Here is a 20,780-nt window from a genome sequence, read left to right as displayed (position 1 = left end):
AAGTTTGAGTAATAACATTATTGTTCAAAACAAAGGTTTTGAACAATATCTGCCCAACAGTCTGGGTGAATAGGTATCTTGATTTTTAGACATATTAAATTGTAGAGTTTGAATGGCAAGTATCAATTTTAAATCTATGATCTTTGTTTTTTGTTTATTATGATATGTTCATTTGTAACGAACAAAACAGAAACAATATGGTTTGCTAGGCCGAAACAGAACCGGTGAATGGAGGACAGAAAAAAAACAGATTGCGCGTGTGCTTGAGAGATGTGAGTGAGGGGAGGGAGAAAAGAGAGCGAGCCAGCCGCCTTCAAACATGGCGTCTTCATAGGAAAATAACAAAAAATATATTTAAAAAAAGAGGCCTACTTCTACCGTCTTCATTGATTTTCCGAATTTAGATTATGGTTTCCAGACCTCGCGATATCGTCGTTATCACTATTTTCTAATGTAAAAAGAGAAGGCAGTATAGCAGGCTTTATAAATAGTAATTCCGTTTTATTTAGATGCGTCGACAGGGCTAGCTAGCATCTGCTAATGTAGCCCACAACAATTTTAGGGTGGGAAGGTATTTTGCATGCTAAAAACTTCACGATAATATGATCTCTTATCGTTTGATACATTTTGCAACAATCGTGAGATATCGATGGTAATTTTATAAATCTCGGAATATGTTCAGTAGATAAAATAAAGGGGTTGAGACACGGCAGGAAAGGACGCGTTTGATCAAATGTTTCTCTGCAACTTATCGATGATTGACAAATACAAAAGTGTTATCATGATCATGCATAACTTCGTTGCAAATTGGCAATTGTGGAAATGATATTTGGAGAAAGTGTAGGAAAGGACAGACTGATTTGAGGTGGTTAGAGTACACCCCCAGACCCCCCTTTTTTCATCCAGATTTCTCCCCTTCATTTCTCTTTCAATATGCTGTTTTCCATGGCCAAGGACTTGTTTATGACAAGGGGGGAAATAGTCTAAAGTCGATCACGGGAAGACGGATACCCCACTTCTGTCATAATTGTTTTCGTCCTTGTCACACACCTCTTAAATTCAAAATGGATAGAAATTACCCGGGAACAGGGTTCGGTGATTTGGGCGCAGGATGGAGTTACGAAAGATCCGCGAAAGCAAGGTAAGCCACTGATTTAGTCCATATAATGTTTACACACTTGCTAATATATTACATTATCGTTGCTTTTTTTGTAATCGATTGGGCGTTAATGTGGTACATTGACGTCGAAATGTATCCTGCTTATTGGCAGCATCGCGATGTTGTTACTATTATAAACAGCAGGGAATGGAACAAGCGGGGTGGAAAGACTAGCAAGTAGAACTCTTAACAATGCGATTGACAGACAAGATGCGTGGTTTTAGGTATACAGACAGGGAGGGAACGGGAGCAAAATGGGATGGGTTGGAACTAGCTGCTCTTAGCAACGCAGGTGTATTTACATACACTAGCGTTGCTTTCAATTATATTGGGTTGCACCAAACAGTCCACGGGAAGGCAGAAATGTAATACAATTCCATTTCAATTTACTGTGCCGGTGGGCAGGGAATTTGGTCATTATGACGGGGAAATCTGAGAAAATATATTTGATCGTATTATTAAACAGACATTCCAAACGTGGATCTGTTGTAGGGTCACTTCCTATCTGATTACCTCATGTCAAAATAAAAGTCCTGTACGTGCGCAATGTGTACAAAAAAATTATAACTTGTGTGGGACGTTTATTTTGAATAGCTTGATGCCCAATTTGTATCTAACCAGTTTTCTCCTGTGACATTGCATGATACCATGTTTCACATAGTAAGAGAGATCCCTCAGCCTGTGAAGTATCAAAAGTTTACAACTAACATTTTTGAGTGGCAAATAATTACCATTAGGGAGATTACCGAAAAACACACCACTTCGACACAGTTATGACCGGAAGTGACATTTTCATAGCAGATTAGAAGAGCATTTTCGCTGACCTTAACCTTTCCTAATTCTCCTAAGGTTAGCGAAAATGCTCTTCTAATCTGCTATGAAAAGTAACTTCTGGTCGTAGCTTGCTTTTAGGGAGTCACAGCACGAGGTGCCAGTGGTCGAATGTTGGCAACTCTTATGCTATGAAGTATGATAATGAGAGTCAACACATTGCCTCCTTAAATAACACCACAACTTTAGGTTATTGTGGTTAAGTAAATTACAACCAGTCTTGCTAGTGACCAAAATACGTTAGTTAAGTCTTTATTTAAATTTCTCTTATCAGTGTTTTCAACATATTGCCATCAATCTGATAGACCATATGACTGGACAGGAAAAGGACAAAGCATCAACTGAATGTTAAATTTGTTTCCTGTCAGGTATTTTAATTGTCTGTACTGTCTACTTGTTGAATGTTTGTGAAGACTTGATTTGTGGTTGTTTGTAATGTCTTGTTAATTGGTGTTGGACCCCAGGAAGATTAGCTAGCGTTACAGCGTTATCTAATGGGGATCCTAAATAAAAATGACCAAAGAATTATAATAATCCATAGGGATCTCTACTATGATTTGGATTGCTAGCTAGGCTACCTAATGACTAGGGCTGACCCCATTTAGTGGACTGGTCAATTGTTTGGTCGATAGGTTGTTGGTCGGCAGGGTAGCCTAGTGGTTAGAGCGTTGGAGTAGCAGCCGAAAGGTTGCACGTTCAAATCCCCGAGCTGACAAGGTACAAATTTGTTGTTCTGCCCCTGAACAGGCAGTTAACCCACTGTTCCTAGGCCATCATTGAAAATAAGAATTTGTTCTTAACTGACTTGCCTAGTTAAATAAAGGTTAAAAAATAATAATATAGATTTCTTTAGTCGAGCAGTAGCAAAAAAGACACCTGTACAAGACATCTGTCTGATTTGTGCCTGTCTAAGTGGACCGATCCATTGTGGAGACCTTGGGGATGGCACAGTCCATCAGTTTAAGACATGTGCTACTGAAATTGTATATGGTTATATTATGTAAGAACAAGGGAGCAACACACATACAAATATTATTTTATAACAAATGCATTTTCTCCAATTGGATAGTGGTCGCAGTTCTGAAACACACTGTTGTATTGGTGCCTTTTTCTAGACCATGTTGCTATGTGCATAAAAGCAAAGTAAACCATCATGTTGGTGTTGAGAACAATGTGGTGGAGGTGGCAGCAGCAGAGTTAGGCAATGAGAAAACAGCCCTTTGCTTAATTTTCTAAGAAAAATGAGGTCTATAATCAATAGCCTAACTGTTAAATGTGTCTGATTTTATAAATCATCCATATACACTACCGTTCAAAAGTTTGGGGTCACTTCCGTTCGAAAGTTTGGAGTCATTTCCTTGTTTTTAAAGAAAAGCAAAAAAACGTTGTCCTTTTTAAAGGACATCAAATTGATCAGAAAAGTTGATAGTCATCACGAGGTCTGTTGCGTTGACCATATTACCGGCAGACTGCAGTAAAATTCTACATGACCGCTGAGTCATGGTAGTCTACTCTTATGCACTCTGGACAAACATTAGTAGCACCCAACTCGCCTGGTACTCAGGCCTCTATTGTCTTTCTAACCAGTCTGACATCAATGCAAATGCAATTAAAAATCACATATAACACTTATCATCAAAACAGTATGTGTTTTTAAAACTCACCTCACTGTGATTGATCAATTTAAAGAAAGAAGTTAAACAACAGGTTGCAACTGAGTGGAAAACATGGTCGTTATGGATGTTGTTTCAAAGCCTAACACAAGAAATGGACAGCACTTTCTAAGGTGAAGGTTAATTCAAAACACCCATATGCATGCATATTAGAGCTGTTCTGAACAAAAAGAGTAAAAACTCAGGGACAACTAGAAAAAGCACAAACCAAGTTTATTCACCCACTGGGTCATACAGCTACAAAGACAGTTTTACACAAGCACATATATTTATACCCTCCTACTAGGTGCACTCAACTCCTTACATATCTAGACAGCCAATACATCTCTGTTGCTAGTCAGGGACTTAATTGGTTCCTCTCACTAGCGACGTTAGTGCTGACTAGTTTCTATGGAGTGAAGCTGGCCCCTTTTCCCAACGAGGTGGATGTTTTTACTGACCCACATTGGCAAATGAAACAGTTGCCCTTGACAACAGTTTGCCCCGGCAACAAAACTGCCCACACAGACTGTGAACAAGCGATTCGGTGGCATTCTCTCTTTGTGTCGCCACCATGCTCGATGCTATGTACAAGGACCTCTACTTCGATGCAGACAAGAAAAAGGGTTTATGTGAAATGTTACATGCACAACTGGACAAGATGGAAACGGACACAGCGACAGTGCGCACCGAGGAAGAGGCCACGACATGACCATGATGGTGGCAACATCATGCTGTTGGGATGTTTTTCAGTGGCAGGGACTAGGAGACCAGGATTGAGGGAAAGATTAACGGTGCAAAGTACAGAGAGATACTTGATAAACATCTGCTCAGGACCTCAGACTGGGGCGAAGGTTCACCTTCCAACAGGACAACGACCCTAAGCACACAGCCAAGACAACACAGGAGTGGCTTCGGGACAAGTCTCTGAATGTCCTTGAGTGGCCCAGCTATAGCCTGTAATTGAACCCGATCGAACATCTCTTGTGAGACCTCAAAATACCTGTGCAGTGACACTCCCCATCCAACCTGACGGAGCTTGAGGATCTGCAAAGAAGAATGGGAGAAACTCCCCAAAATACAGGTGTGCAAAGCTTGTAGCGTCATACCCAAGAAGACTCAAGGTTGTAATCACTGTCAAAGGTTTTTAACCCCGTTCAGCTAGCAGAACCCCCTCGCAAACAGCCAATGAAATTGCAGGGCGCCAAATACAAATCAACAGAAATCTTAAAAAAAATCTAATTTCTCAAACATACAAGTATTAGGCACCATTTTAAAGATAATATTCTCGTTAATCCAGCCAGTGTCTGATTTCAAAAATGCTTTACAGCAAAAGCTCCACAAACGATTGTTGGGTCACCACCAAGTCACAGAAAAACCCAGCCATTTTTCCAGCCAAAGAGAGGAGTCACAAAAAGCAGAAATATAGATACAATTAATCACTAACCTTTGATGATCTTCATCAGATGACACTCATAGGACTTCATGTTACACAATACATGTATGTTTTGTTCGATAAAGTGCATATTTGTATCCAAAAATCGAATTCTACATTGGTGTGTTATGTTCAGTCGTTCAAAAACATGCTCAGAGCCCAAACCAGCCAAAGAAATATCCGCCATGTTGCGCAGTCAACATTTAGTCAGAAATAGCATTATAAATATTCACTTACCTTTTGATGATCTTCATCAGAATGCACTCCCAGGAATCACAGTTCCACAATAAATGTTTGTTTTGTTCGATATTGTCCATCATTTATGTCCAAATAGCTTCTTTTGTTAGGACGTTTTGTAAGCAAATCCAAACGCGCGTTCAGGTCCGGCCCAAACGTCGGACGAAAAGTTCAAAAAGTTATATTACAGGTCATAGAAACTTGTCAAACTAAGTACAGAATCAATCTTTAGGATGTTTTTAACATGAATCTTCAATAATGTTCCAACCGGAGAATTCCATTGTCTGTTGAAAAGCAATGGAATGAGCGCAACCTCATGTGAAATGCGCGTGACTGAGATCGAGGCTGCTCCCAGACCCCTTAGTGAAACAGCTCTCATTCGCTCCCCCTTCACAGTAGAAGCCTGAAACAACGTTCTAAAGACGGTTGACATATAGTGGAAGCCTTAGGAAGTGCAAAATGACCAATATCCCACTGTGTATTTGATAGGGGCCGAGTTCAAAAACTACACTTCCTGTTTGGATTTTTTTCTCAGGTTTTTGCCTGCCATATGAGTTCTGTTATACTCACAGACATCATTCAACCAGTTTTAGTGTTGCACGTCCTAAGGCTTCCACTAGATGTCAAACGTCTTCAGAAACATGTTTTGAGGCTTCTACTGTAAAGGAGAGGCTCATAAGGGCTGTTTGAGTCAGTGGTCTGGCAGAGTGCCACGGGCTCGTGACGCGCGGTCATGAGAGGGTTCGCTCTCATTCCATTGCTTTTCCATTGCTTTTCTTTTCTGGAACATTATTGAAGATTTATGTTAAATTAATCTTCTGATGAAGATCATCAAAGGTAAGTGAATATTTATAATGCTATTTCTGACTAATGTAGACTACACAACATGGCAGATCTTTCTTTGGCTGATTTGGGCTCTGAGTGCCGTACTCATATTATTGCATGGTGTGCTTTTTCCGTAAAGTTTTTTTGAAATCTGACACAGCGGTTGCATTAAGGAGAAGTTTATCTAAAGTTCCATGTATAATAGTTGTATCTTTTATCAATGTTTATTATGAGTATTTCTGTGAAATGATGTCGCTCTCTGCAAAATCACCGCATGTTTTGGAACTATTGAACATAACACGCCAATGTAAAATGAGATTTTTGGATATAAATACGCACTTTATTGAACAAAACACATGTATTGTGTAACCTGAAGTCCTATGAGTGTCATCTGAGGAAGATCATCAAAGTTTAGTGATGAATTTGTTCTATTTGTGCTTTTTGTGACTCCTCTATTTGGCTGGGAAAATGGCTGAGTTTTCTTTGGCTTGGTGGTGACCTAACCTAATCGTTTGTGGTGCTTTCGCTGTAAAGCCTTTTTGAAATCAGACACTGTGGCTGGATTAACGAGAATTTTATCTTTAAAATGATGTAAAATACTTGTATGCTTGAGGAATTTTAATTATACGATTTTTGTTGTTTTGAATTGGCGCCCTGCACTTTCACTGGCTGTTGGCGGGGTGGGACGCTACCGTCCCGAATATCCCAGAGAGGTTCCTAACACACACACACACACATAGACGCAGCGGACTAAGGCACTGCATCTCAGTGCAAGAGACATCGCTACAGTCCCTGTTTTGAATCCAGGTTGTATCACATCCGGTCGTGATTGGGAGTCCCATAGGGCAGTGCACAATTGGCCCAGCGTCATCTGGGTTTGGCCGGGGTAGGTAGTCATTGTAAATAAGAAGAATTTGTTCTTAACTGACTTGCCTAGTTAATTAATGGTTACACACACACACACTGAGCAAAACGTTATTTTGTTGGCATTTGCGTATGTCCCCATTATCATTAAAACACAATCAAACCTATGTCTTTCACTTACTTGCTGTGCTGTTTCGTTGTTCATTTGTTCAGTCGTTTCATTCTCAACCAGGATTTCTCATACTATGGAACGCCGTTTGGGTCTTTGACGAGTATTTTTTTGACCCTCAATTTATCTTGTTGACCAATCAGGACCTGAATATGACTGCACGTCACATAATTGAACACGTTCATATGTTTTTTTTTTTAACCTAGTTATTACACATTGATTACACCATCACTCGTATTTAATATGTCACAACGATTCATCGATACGTATGCTATGACGCTGGTAAGGTTGTCTCACGCACCTACAGTGCTGGTCATAAAAAAAGCTAGCTAGCTCATGGATGCAAACATTGTTCTTCCCCAAAAACAGCTAAATGACATCTGTTTCACAAGCTATATAGTTAGCTAGCTAATGTGTCATCTAAAATAACCCTAATTTATAAGACAGTTCTTATTTGATTAATTGTGGTCGGAGCCATCTGTGATGCTAGCCACATTAAGGATTAGCCGAACAGTGGACTTTGCGGTTAGCCTTCAAAATTAAAGTACGTCATTGACAGTGATGCAAATGAATACAAATAGTAGAATTATGCCATAATTTAATAGATCATGCTAAACAAGGTTGGAATGTTTTATATAAAATCAACAATTTGACAATCTGTTGAAATCACACTGGATGTATTATACTTTAGAATTGCATTGGGGGCATACTTTTTTCACTGTACAGCCTTACCTACGGATTGTGGATCAATGACATGGGGTGTAAGTCTACTCAGTGACACCCAGAGAACATTAGGGTCGTAGCTCTTATTGCGGGACTCCGAAACAACTGCAAATTGAGCCACATTTGTCAACCTATATGTATTGAACACTATTCCCAAGGAAAAACAATACTGCGTGGATGTTTTGGAGTCTGATAACTCTGAGGAGGACGTTGGGAAAAAAAACTTTTTAACGATAGTGGGTGTCAATTACGTCATGTACCTGCGTTTATATGTATGCACGTCAGCTTTGACATTGGTTTTGCATGTAGGCATTAAACTAGACATCGGGTCGATACCGATGTTGGTATTTTTAGCTAATATCGGCTGATTACGATATGTTCACAGATATATTGTGTATCCCTAATTAATATGCAGTTGGTCCCCCCTTTGCTTCTATAACAGCCTCCACTATTTTTGGAAGACTCTCCACTAGATGTTGGATCATTGCTGAAGGGACTTGCTTCCATTCAGCCATGAGCATTAGTGAGGTCAGCCACTGATGTTAGGCGACTTAGGCCTGGCTCGCAGTCGGTGTAACAATTCATCCCAAAGGTGTTTGATGGGGTAGATGTCAGGGCTCTGTGCAGGCCAGTCAAGATCTTCCGCGCCGATCCCTGCCAACCATTTCTGTATAGACCTCGCTTTGTGAACAGGGGCATTATCTTGCTGAAACAGGAAAGGGCCTTCTCCCAACTCTTGCCACAAAGTTGGAAGCACATAATTGTCATTGTATGATGTAGTGTTAATATTTCCCTTCACTGGAACTAAGGGGCCTAGCCTGAACCATGAAAAACAGCGCCAGACCATTATTCCTCCTCCACCAAACTTTACAGTTGGTACGATGCATTGGGGAAGGTAACGTTCTCCTGGCATCTGCCAAACCCAGATTCGTCAGTCAGACTGCCAGATAGTGAAGTGTGATTCATCACTCTAGAGAAGGCGTTTCCACTGTTCCAGAGTTCAACGGCAGCAAGCTTTACACCAGTCCACCCGACAATTGGCATTGTGCATGGTGATCTTAAGCTTGTGTGCAGCTGCTCGGCCATGGAAACCCATTTCATGAAGCTCCCGACAAACCGTTGTGTTGACGTTGCTTCCAGAGGCAGTTTTGAACTCTGTAGTGAGTGTTGCAATCAAGGAGAGACGTGCTACATGCATCAGCACTCTGTGGTCCCATTCTGTGAGCTTGTGTGTGCCTACCACTTCGCGGCTGAGCCGTTGTTGCTCCTAGACATTTCCACTTGACAATAACAGCACTTACAGTTGACCGGGGCAGCACTAGCAGGGTGGAAATTTGACCAACTGACTTGTTGGAAAGGCGCCATCATAGGAAAGTCACTGATTTCTTCAGGAAAGCCATGGAGATTGCATGGCAGTGTGCTCGATTTTATACACCTGACAGCAACGGGTGTGCTGAAATAGCCAAATTCACTCATTTGAAGGGGTGTCCACATACGTTTCTGTTAATATATAGTGTACATTTTATACACCAGACTCCAATATTGCTTGTTCTAATATTTCTTAATTCCATTCTTTTACTTTAAGATTTGTGTGTATTAGATATTACTGCACTGTTGGAGCTTGGAACAAGTGTTTCACCACACCCGCAATAACATCTGCTAAATATGTGTATGGGTCCAATAAAATTTGATTTGAATGCACAGAGATACCGTGACGTGCCATTCATCACCTCATGTTTCAGCATGACAATGCACAGCCCTATTTCGCAAGGATCTGTATACAATTTCTGTAAGCTGAAAAAGACCAATTCTTCCATGGCTTGCATTGTCACCAGACATGTCATGTCATGACCCCAGGAAGAGTAGCTGTTGCCTTGGCAGCAGCTAATGGGCATCCATAACAAATACAAATCAACAGCCTGATCAACTCTATGCGAAGGCAAATGGTGGTAACACCAGATACTGACTGGTTTAATGATCCACGTGCCTACCTTTTTTTTAAGGCATCTTTGACCAACTGTTTTCCCAGTCATGTGAAATCCATAAATTACGGCCTAATGAATTTATTTCAACTGACTGATTTCCTTCTGTGAATAGTAACACAGTAAACATTTGAAATTGTGGCATGTTGCGTTTTTATATTTTTATGTTTGTTCTAGCTTATAGGCTGGATGTTTTAACAAGAATGCGCCATTCTATCGAACTACTTTAATTCTTGAAATGTGCTTGTTTAGCCCACACTTAAAATGAGGTATTATGCATCATAATAATAATAATTATAACATCCCTAGGAGGTGGTACAGGCATAAAGTAGTGTTGGTCAAATATCAAAGATAGGAATTGTGAATAAAGAAGTCCACAACAGGCTTTAAGATCTTTTTGATGTTGTTGACAAAGCTATTTGATTATCTTGTTACTGATTTTGTATGATCCATAGCCACATTTTTTACAATGCCAAGAAAGGTGACCTAAAGTAATTATGCCATATTCATTTTTATTAGGATGGAGATGCACTCTAAGTTGACTGATGTATCTGAATAACTTTTAATATGATTGCAAGGTTTTCTGAACAGAGTGTTGTACTTTGTCATGACAAACAATCCACTTAGTATTTACATAGTCGTTGAATACATTTCAATTTCACAGCCTCTCCCTAAGGTCACCCGTTGGAAAATTTTAATATGAAAATGGACTTGAACGGTTAAATTAATTACCTTTTCTCCTCTTCCCCAGTCTCGTCTATGGGAGCTCCAGATCATCACACCCTGAGTCTGAGCTTCTCCATCGACAAGCCTACGGCACTCCTCACCCTCTGCAGGGCTATGCCACCAATCACCACCCGGGCAGCTCTGGCCAAGGAGGTGCTTGGGGTGCAGGACGGAGTTTGGGTGAGAGACATGTCACACACCTTACTATTTTGTCGCAAATTGCCACAGTACAGGGCTTTCGGAATGATATATGACAGGCCATGCTTTTGGTAGTAAGGTTGCAGCCACTGACAAATGCATTTCACCGAATTCTATTGGAGGCAGTTTCTATGGAAGCCACTTGTGTGGGGGGAAAAACTGTATTTGTTTTTATTTATAGGGCCACGTTTGATTTATAACATCTGTTAGGCCTGCGAATTATGGAGAAATGGACACTCCTTGACCTATTCAGTACAGTTATACAATTCTATAACATAGGTATAGCTGTCTTTTGTTAATGCCCTGTGCCCGGTTTCCTGATAGAGGTGGAACTTAGGCTTACAAGTGTTTTCACGATGCATCATTCCTACAATGTCTGAAGATGTAACATGCATTTCCCAAATCACCCCGCAGAGAGGACGTTCGCTAAGTACGTTGCTGGAGCATGTGTCGATACTGATAGGATCGAAATAAGGCAGTACTGCTCTCGGATCAGCTTTCTCCATTCAAATATTACCTTAAAGTGGCAGTGCATTTAATGAGATTTTCCTGTTTTTTTATATATTTTTAATGATATTTCCAAACTGAGGTCAAAATAACACTGAAATTGTGAAAATTATGCTAATACCCTTTTTGTGTCAGAGCTGTTTGCAAAAATGGCTTGGAATTTCTGTATGTTCAGGTGGGATGAAGTTTTTGGGCCGCCACATAACATCATACAGCGTTCTGATTCTAATAGACCAATTCATTTGTTATTTGCATATCCTCCTATCCTCCTGTTGGCCCCGCCCGGTCATATTGACATTCCATTCCTCAATGTTGGCACCGTGCAGAGATAATTCCTACTTCAAAGCAATGAGCAAAAGGAAGAGAAATTGTGCAGTAGCTGGCTGCAAGGCAGCAAATGTTTCTTTGTACTGTCTTCCACCTGAAAAGTCAATTTGTCTGATTTGGCCAGAGAAGTTCAATCCATTGTTATGAGCACACTTTACATTGGACTGCATTGCAAATCAGGCTATGTACAGTTCATTGGGAAAGTATTCAAACCCCATGACTTTTTCCACATTTTGTTACGTTAAATTAAATTGATGAGAAAAATATATATAATTAATCTCCTCACCATACCCCATAATGACAAAACAAATACAGGTTTTTAGAAAATAAATACAATTACATTGACATAAGTATTAAGACTTGGGGCTCCCAAGTGGCGCAGTGGTCTAAGATATTGCATCTCAGTGCTAGAAAACCTGTATCACAATCCAGGCTGTATCACAACCGGCTGTGACTGGGAGTCTCATAGGGCGGGGCGCACAATTGGCCCAGCGTCGTCCGAGTTTGGCCGGTGTAGGCCGTCATTGTAAATAAGAATTTGTCCTTAACTTACTTGCCTAGTTAAAAACAAAAATACCTTTTACTCTACTTTATTGAAGCACCCATGGCAGTGGTTACAGCCTCAAGTTTTCTTTGGCACACCTGTATTTAGGGAGTTTCCCATTCTCTGCAGATCCTTTCAAGCTGCCAGGTTGGATGGGGAGTGTCGCTGCACAGCTATTTTTAGGCCTCTCCAGAGATGTTCAATTGGGTTCAACTCCGGGCTCTGGGCCACTCAAGGGCACTCCTGTGTTGTTTTACCATGTGCTTAGGGTCGTTGTCCTGTTGGAAGGTGAACGTTCACCCCAGTCTTAGTTCTCGAGCGCTCTGGAGCAGGTTTTTATGAAGGATCTCTGTACTTTGCTCCATTCATCTTTGCCTCGATCCTGCCTAGTCTCCCAGTCCCTGCCGATGAAAACCATCCACACAGCATGATGCTGCTGCCACCATGCTTCACCATAGGGATGATGCCAGGTTTCCTCCAGACTCGACACTTGGCATTTAGGCCAAAGAGTTCTATCTTGGTTTCATCACACCAGAGAATCTTTTTTCTCATGGTCAGAATCCTTTAGGTGCCTTTTGGCAAACTCCAAGCGGGCTGTCATGTGCCTTTTACTGAGGAGTGGCTTCAGTCTGGCCACTTTCCAAATCGTGTCCAATCAATTGAATTTACCACAGGTGGACTCCAATGAAGTTGTAGCAATATCTCAAGGATGATCAATGAAAACCGGATGCACCTGAGCTCAATTTCGAGTCTCATAGCAAAGGGTCTGTATACTTATTTAAATAATGTATTTCTCTCTGCAAAAATGTCTAAAAACCTGTTTTCAATTTGTCATTATGGGGTATTGAGTGTAGATTGATGAGGTGAACAATTAATTTAATACATTTTAGAATAATGCTGTAACAACATAATGTAGGAAAGGTCAAGGGGTCTGAATACTTTTCGATTGCAATGTACACACATGGATTTGCCAGCAGCTTGTTCCTCCACTCCCATGCACCTGGCAGCTGCAGAAACTATTCAAGAAGTGTCTAGATAGAAGACTAACTATTATTAAAAGGACATGCTAATCACGGATTGCACATTTCGTTTTGAATGTTCTTTTGAAGACTGACTGAAAGCTAACTTTAGCATCGCTAACCTCAGCTTTTTTTTTTACAAACTTGGCTAGTTAATGGTAACATTGTCATCTCTCTAAAGTAAATTTGATGACATCATAATGATGGAATATTTGTTTCCTATTCATTATTTGACTACTTTAGCAATCTCATCCTGTTTCCAGGTCACTATTAGTGTAATTTAGGCGAAACAGTCATTAGCTAGCAGCAGCAAAACTGGCTAGTTAGCTAGCTATGTTTTAGCAGCAGCATCATCAATGCTAAATTGACAACTTGATGAAAAGTTCATCTACAGTTGCTGTAACTTAGTTATAACTTGTTTACTACTTACAGTACCAGTCAGAAGTTTGACATACCTACTCATTCTGTTTTTTGTGTGTTATTTTTACTGTTTTCTACATTGTATAATAATAATGAAGACATCAAACCTATGAAGTAACACATTGAATCATGTAGTAACCAGAAAAGTGTTAAACAAATCAAAATATATTTGAGATTTGAGATTCTTCTAAGTAGCCCTTTGCGTTGAGACAGCTTTGCACATTCTTGGCATTCTCTCAACCAGCTTCGTGAGGTAGTCACCTGGAATGCATTTCAATTGACAGGAGTGCCTTGTTAATTTGTGGGATTTCTTTCCTTAATGGGGTTGAGCCAACCAGTTGTGTTGTGACAAGATAGGGATGGTATACAGAAGATGGCCCTATTTGGTAAAAGACCAAGTCCATATTTTGGAAAGAACAGCTCAAATAGAGTTGAAGTCGGAAGTTTACATACACTTATTAAAACTCGTTTTTCAACCACCCCACAATTTCTTGTTAACAAACTATAGTTTTAACAAGTCGGTTAGGACATCTACTTTGCATGACACAAGTAATTGTTCCAACAACTGTTTACAGACTTGTTGGAATCTGTTTACAGATTATTTAACTTATAATTCACTGTACCACAATTCCAGTGGGTCAGAAGGTTACATACTCTAAGTTGACTGTGCCTTTAAACAGCTTGGAAATTCCAGAAAATGTCATGGCTTTAGAAGCTAATTCACATAATTTGAGTCAATTGGAGGTGTACCTGTGGATGTATTTCAAGGCCTACCTTGACCTTGCTTGACATCATGGGAAAATCAAAAGAATTCAGCCAAGACCTCAGAAAAAAATTGTAGACCTTCACAAGTCTGGTTCATCCTTGGAAGCAATTTCCAAATGCCTGAAGGTACCACGTTCATCTGTACAAACAATAATATGCAAGTATAAACACCATGGGACCACGCAGCCGTCATACCGCTCAGGAAGGAGCGGAGTTCTGTCTCAATCTCAGAACAACAGCAAAGGACCTTATGAAGATGCTGGAGGAAACCGGTACAGAAGTATCTATATCCACAGTACAACGAGTCCTATATCAACATAACCTGAAAGGCCACTCAGCAAGGAAGAAGCCACTGCTCCAAAACCTTCATAAAAAAGCCAGATTACGGTTTGCAACTGCACATGGGGAGAAAGATTGTACTTTTTGGAGAAATGTCCTCTACTCTGATGAAAGAAAAATATAACTGTTTGGCCATAATGACCATCGTTATGTTTGGAGGAAAAATGGGGAGGCTTGCAAGCCGAAGAACACCATCCCAGAACCAGGAACACATCTACAGCCACCCTCGAAGCATTGTCGTGGAAATTTCCTCCATTTACCAAATCATGAGAGCAAACCACACACAATTCAGAGTTAGTTATCACAAAGTGATAATTATATGAGCTCTATCACAACCCTGTGACTCTCAGATCAATTCAGTGTCTATCAATGAATTCTCTGAGAGTCTCCTCCACATTTCAACTGAGATCCTTTATAGCAAAGACACACACAGGATAAGACAGCATTGGCATAATTCATTGTTCAGCTTTGTCTCCTTTCTCATACTCAGAACCATAAACCAATCCTCCATATCAACAGGCATATATCAAATCCATCCTATCTTGACAAGATCACAGAGACACATTGACTGGCACACAGACATTGTGGAGCCAAGAGGTACACGCTTGACCTCTCACCTCTCTCTGGCCCAAGCAACTTAGTCTTGACATAGAACAGATACTGCAACCCTGCCACAGTATTATACAAACACATTCTGATGAGAAGTAACTTACAAACATATGATGAATATAAAACATCTTACCTATGTTACCAACCAATTCTGATTATTCCCCAACAGCATCGTTATCCATTGCTCCACAAAAGCCGCGGCCCTTGCAGAGCAAGGGGAACAACTACTCCAAGTCTTAGAGTGAGTGACGTTTGAAACTCTATTAGCGCGCACCCTGCTAACTAGCTAGCCATTTCACATCGGTTACAACAGCCTAATCTCGGGAGTTGATGGGCTTGAAGTCATAAACAGCTCAATGCTTGAAGCATTGCGAATAGCTGCTGGCAAACGCACGAAAGTGCTGTTTGAATGAATGCTTACGAGCCTGCTGGTGCCTACCATCGCTCAGTCAGACTGCTCTATCAAATCATAGACTTAATTATAACATAATAACGCACAGAAATACGAGCTTTAGGTCATTTAATATGGTCGAATCCGGGAAACTATCATCTCGAAAACAAAACGTTTATTTCAGTGAAATACGGAACTGTTCCGTATTTTATCTAACGGGTGGCATCCATAAGTCAAAATATTCCTGTTACATTGCACAACCTGCAATGTTATGTCATAATTACGTAAAATTCTGGCAAACTGCTGCATATACCCGGACTCTGTTGCAAGAGAAGTGACACAATTGACCTAGTTAAGAGAAATTCATGTTAGCAGGCAATATTAACTAAATATGCAGGTTTAAAAATATGTACTTGTGTATTGATTTTAAGAAAGGCATTGATGTTTATGGTTGGGTACGCGTTAGAGCAACGACAGTCCTTTTTCGCGAATGTGCACCGCATCGATTTAAGCTAGATGAACTAGTAATATCATCAACCATGTGTAGTTAACTAGTGATTATGATTAATTTGTTTTTTATAAGATAGCATTAAACTTAACTAGCAACTTACCTTGGCTTCTTACTGCATTCGCATAACAGGCAGGCTCCTCGTGGAGTGCAATGTAAAGCAGGTGGTTAGAGCGTTGGACTAGTTAACCGTAAGGTTGCAAGATTGAATCCCCGAGCTGACAAGGTAAAAATCTGTTGTTCTGCTCCTGAACAAGGCAGTTAACCCACCGTTCCTAGGCCGTCATTGAAAATAAGAATGTGTTCTTAACTGACTTGCCTAGTTAAATAAAGGTCAAAAAATATATATTAAAAAATCCTTGGGCTATAATACCTATTTTGCCAATCGGCTTGGACCCCCGCCGGCCCATCATGACTGGACTACCGAGGGGGTTTATCAACTGGCTCCTCCGTTGCGATGTCCCCTGAATACACATCAGCTAGCCGCGGCCCACTAGCTGTCTTGAGCATATCGGACTGTTAAGCTTAAGAGGCTCATAGGACAAATTCTTTGGCTACTATACCTATTCTGCCAATTGGCTTGGACCTTTTACCACACGGAGCTCTGTTGATCCACGACGACTGGTCTGCAGATGTAACAGCACGAGGGGGCTACAACAGACTTTCTTCCGTCGCGATGTCCCCCTAAGGCCCTTCTGCTAGCTTGCTAGCCCGGCCCGCTAGCTGCCTGAATTGCCTTGTCTCCGGCCTGAGCCACTTACTGGACCCCTATGATCACTCGGCTACGCATGCCTCTCCCTAATGTCAATATGCCTTGTTCATTGCTGTCTTGGTTAGTAATTATTACCTTATTTCACTGTAGAGCCTCTAGCCCTGCTCAATACGACTTAGTTAACCCTTTAGTTCCACCTCGGTGGCCTCACCTGGTTTTAATTATGTTTCTAGGGACATTAATCCCTCTCATTGTCACTCAGTGCATAGGTCTACCTCCACTATATTCACATCCTACCATAACTTTGTCTGTACATTATGCCTGGAATCTTTTCTACCGTGCCCAGAAACCTGCTCCTTTTACTCTCTGTTCCGAACGTACCCTTATCCTACTCCTCTTCTGATGATGTGGAGGTTGATCCAGGCCCTGCTCCACTCCCATTCCCCAGGCGTTCTCATTTCTTGACTTCTGTAACCGTAAAAGCCTTGGTTTCATGCATGTTAACATTAGAAGCCTCCTCCCTAAGTTTGTTTTATTCACTGCCTTAGCACACTCTGCCAACCCAGATGTCCTAGCCGTGTCTGAATCCTGGCTTAGGAAGACCACCAAAACCCCTGAAATTTCCATCCCTAACTATAACATTTTCTGACAAGATAGAACTGCTAAAGGGGGAAGTGTTGCAATCTACTGCAGAGAGAGCCTGCAGAGTGCTGTCTTTACTATCCAGGTCTGTGCCCAAATTCAAGCTCCTACTTTTAAAGATTCACCTTTCCAGAAACAAGTCTCTCACTCACCGTTACCGCTTGCTATAAACCACCTTCTACACCCAGCTGTGCCCTGGACACCATATGTGAATTGATTGCGCCCCATTTTCTTCAGAGCTTGTGCTGTTAGGTGACCTAAACTGGGACATGCTTTAACACCCTAACCGTCCTACAATCTAAGCTAGATGCCCGCAATCTCACTCAAATGATCAAGGAACCTACCAGGTACAACCCCCAAATCCGTAAACACGGGCACCCTCATGTATATCATCCTAACCAACTTGCCCTCCAAATACCTCTGCTGTCTTCAACCAGGATCTCAGCAATCACTGCCTCATTGCCTGTGTCCGTAATGGGTCTGCGGTCAAATGACCACCGCTCATCGCTGTCAAGCGCTCCCTAAATCACTTCAGCGAGCAGGCCTTTCTAATCATCCTGGCCCAGGTATCCTGGAAGGACATTGACCTCATTCCATCAGTAGAGGATGCCTTGATATTCTTTAAAAGTGCTTTCCTCACCATCTTAAATAAGCATTCCCCGTTCAAAAAATGTTGAACCAGAAACAGATATAGCCCCTGGTTCACTCCAGACCTGACCGTCCTAGATAAGCACAAAAATATTCTGTGGTGTACTGCATTAGCTTCGAATAGGCCCCGCAATATACAACTTTTCAGGGAAGTTAGGAACCAATATACACAGGCAGTTAGGATAGCGAAGGCTAGCTTTTTCAAACATAAATTTGTGTCCTGTAGCACAAACTCCAAAAAGTTCTGGGACACTGTAAAGTCTATGGAGAATAAGAGCACCTCCTCCCAGCTGCCCACTGCACTGAAGCTAGGAAACACTGTCACCACCGATAAATCCGCGATAATTGAGAAATTCAATTTTTCTACGGCTGGACATGCTTTCCACCTAGCTACCCCTACACCGGTTAACAGCCCTGCACCCCCCACAGCAACTTGCCCAAGCCTCCCCATTTCTCCTTCACCTTTATCCAGATAGCTGATGTTCTGAAAGAGATGCAAAAGCTGGACCCCCTACAAATCAGCCGGTCGCTGAAATTGTTGCAACCCCTATTACTAGCCTGTTCAACCTCTCTTTCATATCATCTGAGATCCCCAAAGATAGGATAGCTGCTGCGGTTATCCCCCTCTTCAAAGGGGGAAATACTCTAGACCCAAACTGCTACTGACCTATATCTATCTTTCCCTGCCTTTCTAAAATCTTCGAAAGCCAAGTTAACAAACAGATCACCGACCATTTCGAATCCCACCGTACCTTCTCCGCTATGCAATCTGGTTTCCGAGCTGGTCAAGGGTGCACCTCAGCCACGCTCAAGGTCCTAAACGATATCAAAACCGCCATCGATGAAAGACAATACTGTGCAGCCGTCTTTATCGACCTGGCCAAGGCTTTCGACTCTTGTCAATCACCACATTCTTATCGGTAGACTCAACAGCCTTGGTTTCTCAAATGACTGCCTCGCCTGGTTCACCAATTACTTCTCAGATTGAGTTCAGTGTGTCAAATCGGAGGGCCTGTTGTCTGGACCTCTGGCAGTCTCTATGGGGGTGCCACAGGGTTCAATTCTCGGGCCGACTCTTTTCTCTGTATACATCAATGATGTTACTGCTGGTGATTCTCTGATCCACCTCTACGCAGACGACACCATTCTGTATACTTGTGTCCCTTCTTTTGACTCTGTGTTAACTCACCTCCAGACAATCTTCAATGCCATACAACTCTCCTTCCGTGGCCTCCAACTGCTCTTAAATGCAGGTAAAACTAAATGCATGCTCTTCAACCGATTGCTGCCCACACCTGCCTGCCCGCCCGCCCAGCATCACTACTCTGAACGGTTCTGATTTAGAATATGTGGACAACTACAAATACATAGGTGTCTGGTTAGACTTTAAACTCTCCTTCCAGACTCATATTAAGCATCTCCAATCTAAAATTACATATAGAATCAGCTTCCTATTTCGCAACAAAACATCCTTCACTCATGCTGCCAAACATACCCTCGTAAAACTGACTATGCTACCGATCCTTGACTTCGGCAATGTCATTTACAAAATAGTCTCCAACACTCTACTCAGAAAATTGGATGCAGTGTATCACAGTGCCATCCATTTTGTCACCAAAGCCCCATATACTACCCACCACTGCAACCTGTATGCTCTCGTTGGCTGGCCCTCGCTTCATATTCATCGCCAAACACACTAGCTCCAGGTCATCTATAAGTCTTTGCTAGGTAAAGTCCCACCTTATCTCAGCTCACTGGTCACCATAGCAGCACCCACCTGTAGCACGCGCTCCAGCAGGTATGTTTCACTGGTCACCCCCGCCTTTCATTCCAGTTCTCTGCTGCCAATGACTGGAACCAACTACCAAAATCACTGAAGCTGGAGTCTCATATCTCCCTCACTAGCTTTAAGCACCAGCTGTCAGAGCAGCTCACATATCACTGCACCTGTTCATATCCTATCTGTAAATAGCCCATCCAACTACCTCATCCCCATACTGTTATCTATTTGATTTCTTTTTGCTCCTTTGCACCCCAGTATCTCTACTTGTACACTCATCTTCTGCACAGTTATCACTCCAGTGTTTAATTGCTATATTGTAATTATTTTACCACTATGGCCAATCTATGGCCTTTCCTCCGGTATACTACCTCATTTGCACACACTGTATATATCCTTTTTTTCTACTGTATTATTGACTGCATGTTTGTTTATTCCATATGTAACTCTGTGTTGTTTGTGCTGCGCTGATTTGCTTTATCCTGGCCAGGTCGCATTTGTTCTCAACTAGTCTTCCTGGTTCAATAAAGGTGAAATAAATAAATACATAATTAATTGGACATGATCTGGAAAGGCACACCTGTCTATATAAGGTCCCACAGTTGACAGTGCATGTCAGAGAAAAAAACAAGCCATGAGGTCGAAGGACTTGTCCGAAGAGCTCCGAGACAGGATAGTGTTGGGGCACAGATCTGGGAAAGGGTACCAAAACATTAAACACTCTGACAGAGCTTCAGAGTTCCTCTGTGGAGATGGGAGAACCTTCCA

At 41.5% G+C, this 20,780-nt stretch overlaps 1 protein-coding gene across 1 annotated transcript in view; it reads left to right on the top strand.

The window, feature by feature from the left end:
• The first annotated feature begins 288 nt into the window (after positions 1–288).
• LOC109865629 (proline-rich protein 12) overlaps positions 289–20,780 on the top strand; it is a 47,905-nt gene continuing 27,413 nt past the window's right edge. The window contains exons 1-2 of the mRNA XM_020453958.2: positions 289–1,141; positions 10,629–10,783. Of these exons, the coding sequence (XP_020309547.1) occupies positions 1,065–1,141; positions 10,629–10,783 (232 nt within the window). The 5' untranslated portion in view covers positions 289–1,064. The remainder of the gene's footprint in view (positions 1,142–10,628; positions 10,784–20,780) is intronic.

Source organism: Oncorhynchus kisutch, linkage group LG20 (assembly GCF_002021735.2).
Source record: "Oncorhynchus kisutch isolate 150728-3 linkage group LG20, Okis_V2, whole genome shotgun sequence".
NCBI classification, from domain to species: Eukaryota; Metazoa; Chordata; class Actinopteri; order Salmoniformes; family Salmonidae; genus Oncorhynchus; species Oncorhynchus kisutch.
This window is presented reverse-complemented; position numbering and strand designations above follow the sequence as displayed.